The sequence below is a fragment of the Rhinopithecus bieti genome, unplaced genomic scaffold (assembly GCF_001698545.2).
Source record: "Rhinopithecus bieti isolate Rb0 unplaced genomic scaffold, ASM169854v2 scaffold_12928, whole genome shotgun sequence".
In the NCBI taxonomy this organism is placed as follows: Eukaryota; Metazoa; Chordata; class Mammalia; order Primates; family Cercopithecidae; genus Rhinopithecus; species Rhinopithecus bieti.
Window position 1 is genome coordinate 2,549,043 of NW_016807614.1, and position 7,030 is coordinate 2,556,072.

The 7,030-nt window shown below is 38.8% G+C and overlaps 1 protein-coding gene across 5 annotated transcripts in view; it reads right to left on the reverse strand.

Moving 5' to 3' along the window:
* Positions 1–7,030, reverse strand: part of EFCAB3 (EF-hand calcium binding domain 3) — a 100,403-nt gene that overhangs the window by 28,148 nt on the left and 65,225 nt on the right. For all 5 annotated transcript variants that reach the window (XM_017882931.1, XM_017882934.1, XM_017882933.1 and 2 more), the window contains 3 exons: positions 5,674–5,750; positions 1,944–2,087; positions 592–663 (listed from right to left, as the gene is read on the reverse strand). In XM_017882931.1, the coding sequence (XP_017738420.1) occupies positions 592–663; positions 1,944–2,087; positions 5,674–5,750 (293 nt within the window). The remainder of the gene's footprint in view (positions 1–591; positions 664–1,943; positions 2,088–5,673; positions 5,751–7,030) is intronic.

The following is a 7,030-nucleotide window of genomic DNA, read 5'->3' on the forward strand; positions in this document are numbered from 1 at the left end:
CTCACGCCTGTAATCCCAGCACTTTGGGAGGCCGAGGTGGGTGGATCACGAGGTCAGGAGATCGAGACCATCCTGGCTAATGCTGTGAAACTCCATCTCTACTAAAAATACAAAAAATTAGCTGAGTGTGGTGGCAGGCACCTATACTACCAGCTACTGGGAGACTGAGGCAGGAGAATGGCATAAACCCAGGAGGCAGAGCTTGCAGTGCACCGAGATCGCACCACTGCACTCCAGCCTGGACGACGGAGCAAGACTCTGTCTCAAAAAAAAAAAAAAAAAAAAGAATTCAGACATTATAGAAGCAGCCAAATTTTTCTACACCAGTCACTCACTCAGTGTTCTTACTGGAGACCAAAGAGCAGTGTCTCCTGCAGGAGGCATTTAGACAGTGCAAGTGCCTGCCTGATGTAGTTAATACTGTACCAATTTGTTTAGCAAATACTGTTCTGGAGAAGCAGTTCAAAAGTAACTCACATCCCAGACTACACTTTCCTGACCTGTCTCCCAACTGGAAGCCTGTGAATGATGTTTACTGTGCAGTGAGTTGTAGCTGCCCAACTGCCTTCTGTTCATAACGTCTCTACTCACCCACTGCCTTGAGGAAGAGATTCTTATCTGTTAGCACCTTGATAAAGTCTGAGAAGTTCACCTTCCCATCTCCTGCAACAAAAATCTGAAACTCAGGACAATGATAAGATGTATTTTAATTATCAGAGTATATATTAAATGTAAAAATTAAAACACTCTGGATGATTTAATATTAAAAAAAGAGCATTTGAATTGAGCAAAAAAAGAGCATTGGAAATATGCTCAGGTGAGCCCTGGTCTTCTTGAAGTGGTCTTAGCACCATTACATGAGTCCTCCACAGCCCACAGAAGCAACAGTGGTTGTAAACATCCAGCCAGGAGCACCCAGCCATTGCAGTCTGTCCGCCTGCTCTTTTCTCAGAGCCTGGCCATGCTTGCAAGGAATCTGCCCTGTCTTCCCATGCTATAACCATCCCTATTATTCCTATTTTAACATCCCCAAGCTGTATTCCATTTCCTCTAAAATTGAAGGATGATGAGTATTATTAGAGGGGTATGTGTGTGTTTCCATGAAATAATAGAAAAATTTGACACCGTTAGTAGAAGCAAGTGACACCTTAAGTGACATTGAATGACAGGTGGAACTGATGTTGATTGAATGGGGCACTGACAGTTGGGTGGAGAGAAGTGAGAGGAGATAATATGCTGAATATATTTTTCACACAGCATATCAGTTTGGGCTACTAATAATTTGGTCAGTATATTCACTAAAAACATTACCTGTATGCTTTAAAATACCAACAAAAGTGCTATGGCATTTAAAATTCAATGTAGGTAGGACTTGATGGAAAAAGAAAGATTTGTTCTATTTTGATTCAAACAGAAACAAAAGTCTTGAATTTTCTTGGTAATGAGTCATTATTAACATTGTTACTGCTTTTGTATCTGTTATTTCAGGGCACCCTCCATGTACAGCTTCCATGTACATCAGGACAGGTAACTTGAATTTGATACTGAAATCAGACAATCACTCTTGGCTTCTACACAGCGTTTTTCAAATAGTCCATTTTCTAGGATTAATTTGATTTCACAACTTGTACACATACCTCACTGATCTCCTTAAAGGGACATACACCATACACACACAGACACACACACATATGTGTGTATCTCTTTAAGGATACATATGTGTGTGTATACATAGATATATGGATATATACATATATGTATATTTGTATATAGTATTCAAATATATAGTCTACAAATATACAAATATGCAAATATACAAATATATATATATATGGGGGCAAGTAAATAAGGTTTGTTTCTCATGTTTATATAGTCATTAAAAGAAAACTATATATTCACAAAAATCTTTTATGGGAAAAGCAATGAGAAGCCAAATGACTCACGATCAATATCAGCACATTTCAATTCATTATAGACATCATGCTTGGTTAGATTCATTCCCAGCTTAGCTACAGTGCACATCAGTCCATGGAAATCAATACAGCCAGTTTTGTCCTTGTTGAAGAAGTTGTAGGCATCTTGGAAAGCTGGGGAAATAGGATTAAGTTATTCAAGACAGTTATTCAAGAAGAAGTATATACACTAATAGGACTAGGATAGACAATATAGTTGACTGGAGATCATGTTCTAACAAAAGGATTGTGAAAAAAATGAGTGCTTAATAGACATTTCTTATACAGTATCCTTCCATGGAACTTGAACTGGAATGAACTAACTGTTGCAAAACCAAGTGTTGGTAAGTAAGATGGCCTTCCAAAGATATCCACACTGTAATCCCTTAACCTATGAATATGCTATCTTACATGGCAAAAGGGACTTTGTACATTTAATTAAGATAGATTCTTCTGGGCTTGATCTAATTACATGATCCCTTATATAGCTAAAAGCCGGAGAGATGTGGCAGAAATCAGAAAGATTTAGAGCGTGAGAAAGACCTGACCCACCATTGCTGGTTTATCAGCCAGGAACTTCTCTGCCTGCTAAAGAGGCTGATAAACAGCAGGGAAACTGGAATGTCAGCCCTACAAGAGAAAAGAACAGAATTCTGCCAAAAATCTGAATGAGACTGGAAGCAGATTCTCCTCCAGAGCCCCTAAATAAGAGGCCAAGCTGGCCAACACCTTAATTTCAGTCCTATAAGACACAGAGAAAAGAAACCAGCTGTGCCCACCTGCACTTCTGACTTATAGAACTGTGAGATAATAAATTTGTGTTGTTTTAAGCTGTTATGTGTGTGGCAATTTGTTACAGCAGCAATAGAAAACTAATTTGTCAAATTGGACCCAAATTATATATATGTGTGTGTGTTTTGTATGGATCCAAAGGTTTTCAAAGAAATAGTCAAGGCACTAACTGGAGCCAAAATTAGATAAGTATTTTCTGAAATTAGTGAATGAGGAAATAAACCGCGAACAAAATATATTCCAAATGACACCAGAATAAAACTTACTTCATATCATGTTCAAGTCTCAGCATCTCTATGTATAAGAATGATTAATCTCCTACAGAGATAATGATACCTGCTCTATAAGTGTGTAATGTAAAAAGGTAACATCTTTCTCCTTGATAAAAGGTAGGCTTCTCTAGGGCTGGAACCAAACTATCTCTGACTTGTTTCTGTTTTTCCCATTATCTCTTGCATGTTAGTAGGCACTCAACAAATATTGATTGCATGCTTTCCATGGACCAGGCATTGCTCCAAGTGCTTAGGATATATTAGCACACTAAATAGACAAAGATCTGTGCCTTCATATAAATGTAATAAATAGGTAAATTAGATGCCATTTTAGAAGGTGATACATACCATGGAAAAAAGAAACAGTAACTCTGGGTGGATGATTAGAAAGAAGAAGAGAAATGGAATTCCTACACACTCCCACCTCCATGTCTATTTCCTGACCAGCACCTGTACCTGCATGACCTTCCTTTCTCTCTGCACTGCAAATAAACTGTATGCTCTTACCCAGAACCAGTCCCTCCCTTGTGGGTTAGAACTCATCCCCTCTCTCATATTCAAAGAATTTACCTAAGAAAGGGTCCCCCCTTAGGTAATGGAAATATCATTTTTTCATTTTCTATTATATCAATCCTATTGTATAAACTTCTGCTATTTCTCCCTTAAAAAGTACATTGTGACCCCATTTCCCCCTCCAGCTATTGCTACCTCTGCCATTTGTCTCTTCTTCCTATTAAATATTTAGTCATTTATGGCTGGGAGCGGTGGCTCATGCCTGTAATCCCAGCACTTTGGGAGGCCAAGGCGGGCAGATCACGAGGTCAGGAGATCAAGACCATCCTGGCTAACACGGTGAAACCCCGCCTCTACCAAAAATACAAAAAAATTAGCTGGGCGTGGTGGTGGGCACCTGTAGTCCCAGCTGCTCGGGAGGCTGAGGCAGGAGAATGGTGTGAACTGGAAGGTAGAGCTTGCAGTGAGCCGAGATCGCGCCACTGCACTCCGGCCTGGGCGACAGAGTGAGACTCTATCTCAAAAAAAAAAAAAAATTAGTCATTTTTTCTATCAGTGTGGATTCATGGATGTTTATTTTATACTTTGGGTTATAATCAATTCTGTATTATTAATTTTTATTGCTCAAATAGGAAAAGTTGTTGGAAGGCAGAGTATATGGATACAGATGCTGGTAAGGAGGTAGACATGGAAGTGAGAGTCTATGGACATTCTACTCTGATTGCTTCAGTTTTCTTCAGGAAAGTAAGGAGACCTATTGACAGTGAGGATGGTAGATGCTAGGGATCTTGAAGTATTCCATAAATATCTGTAGAATGAACAAATTAACCTCTCATAGGAAAGTTGTGAGGATTAAGCACTGTAAGGAACACATTTTCTAGTTTCCATATTTGATGTTTTGTTATCTGGGGCCTTGCTGGCCCTGGAGGGACTGCCCCTCTCAGGGCTGGTCAAAGTCGATTGATTCTTTGATTCATTTCTGTCTCCTGGGTCAATTTCTAAATTGGTTCTAAATTAAGTGGGGTAAAGCATCAGCCTCTCCAGAAACCAGACGCAACCCAAACACAGCCACACTTGACTTCTTTGAATTTTTCTAGTGCATCATGTTTTCCCTTTTCTCTGGCCTTTGTAGATTCTGTTCTTTTTGCCTAGAACACTCCTCTCAGCACTATTTGCCTGATTTACTCCTAGTCGCCATTCAGCCTTCTCTGGGACTCCCCTTCTTCCCTCACAAGACTAAATTAGGAGGCTTTCCTTTAAGCTCCTATAACACTCTATACTTTCCCTATCATAACTTGTGTTATATTGTAATTTAAATGATTTATTCAGCAAGTTCATGGCTTTTTTTCTGAGATGGAGTCTCGCTTTGTCGGCCAGGCTTGGGTGCAGTGGTGTGATCTCTGCTCACTGCAACCTCTGCTTCCCAGGTTCAAGCAATTCTCCCTGCCTCAGCCTCCCAAATAGCTGGGATTACAGGTGCCCACCACCACGCCCAGCTAAGTTTTGTATTTTTAGTAGAGACAGGGTTTCACCATATTGGCCAAGATGGTCTTGAACTCCTGACCTCAGGTGATCGGCCTGGCCTGCCTCAGGCTCCCAAAATGCTGGGATTACAGGTGTGAGCCACTGCGCCTAGCAAGTTCATGGTTTAACAGCCTGTCTTCCCTGTTAGACTTCCTATCAGGTCCTACCATGTCTGACTTGTTTTGTTATGTTTCCCACGCCTAGTATATTTTTGGCATTAAATAAATATTTGTTGTTTGGATGAATAAACTTTAGCCAGTGTAGTTCATTTTATCATTATATTTTTTTCTTTGAGAAATCCTAGGACTATAGCTGTGTTTGTGTTCTTTATTACTTGATTTATATTTGTTCTTTTGTTATTTTTGCATTTGTTCTTTTCCACACCCACAAGTTCTTCTTTGAATACAATTATTTGACCAGCACTGCCTAAATTCTAGGGAGATGTCCATTTAAAAGCGATTTCCCTCCTGTCTCACAAAAATATAAGTTTTTTTCCCTTTCTCTCAAATGATGGTGGTGTAGACAACCCGTAAAATCTCAGATCTTTCTTAGAGAAGAAAGGATCAGACATATTAAGGAGCTGTTATCTATGCTTCAATTTTGAGGATGATTCTCATTACCTGCCATTTGTGAAGCACTTAGCTTCTTTTCTTTGTGTTGTAATTGGCATTGAAGAGATCCTGGTAAGTCTCTATCCCTGAGGAAAGATATGAAAATATTTAGATTTATTACATATGTGAAACCAGCAGACATCAGTCCTATTCATCAGTTTCTGCTACTGGAATGACTGTAGCATCTCAATGTATCCAGTCTACTATCCTAAGGGATCTTCTATTTAGGATAGTCAATAGCTACAGGATGAACAGTGAGAAAATGTTGGCCACTGAGATCCACCTATGCCCTAAACTTGCCCATCACCCCTCCCTTAAAAAATTATAATTTTTAATTATAATTTAATTATAATTATAATATATAATAAAATTATAATATAATATAATTTAATCCAGCCATGGATGCCCAACACCCCTCCCTTAAAAAATTATAATTTCAGGCCCGCCATGGTGGCTATAATCCTAGCCCTTTGGGAGGTCAAGGCAAGAGGATCGCTTGAGCCCAGGAGCTCAAGACCAGCTTGGGCAACATAGCAACACCCTGTCTCTACAAAAAACAAAAAAAATTAGCCAGATGTGGTGGCACGGGCCTGTAGTCCTAGCCACTCGGGAGGCTGAGGTGGGAGGAATGCTTGTGCTTGGGAGGTCGAGGCGGCAGTGAGTCAAGATTGCACCAGTTTGCTTCAGCCTGGGTGACAGTGAGACCCTATCTCAAAAACAAACAAACAAACAAACAAACAATCAAAAAATCAGTTATGATTTCCCCCATTTTACACAATAGGAAACAGAAGCTCAGAGTAATTAAATTATTTGTCTCAGGCTATACAGATAGTAAACGGAAGACCTGAGATTCAAACCTAGATTTGTCTGACTCCAAAAATCAAGGCCATAATGCTTTACACTATTCCTGTTGTTAGAAATAGAAGTTGTTTCAATTTTCTTTTTTTTCTGGCTCCAACTCTCAGCCTTGAGTTTCAAATTTTAAAAAAGTATAAACATTGTTGTGGTGAATACCCTTACAGAGAAACCTTTGCATCTATGACTATTTTACAACTTTCTTTTTTAAAAAACTTTTACAACTATTTTACAATTGTCAAATTGCATTTTTAACAGCATATGTATGTGTGTGTAAGAGAGAGAAATAAAGATAGAGAACACTTCTGAAAATCTGAAACCCTGGGTGACCTTTCGTTTATTCAGGAAAGTAAAATCTGGGAAAGGCAGGAATATATTAATACTTTCAAGATATTTTGTACAGATCTGAAGTGATTTATTAGTTTAAGAACACAAAAATATATCATGTAAAACTGGGTTTGCTTATAATATGATAAGTAAAATTTAATTACATTTAAGTAAATGTGACTTA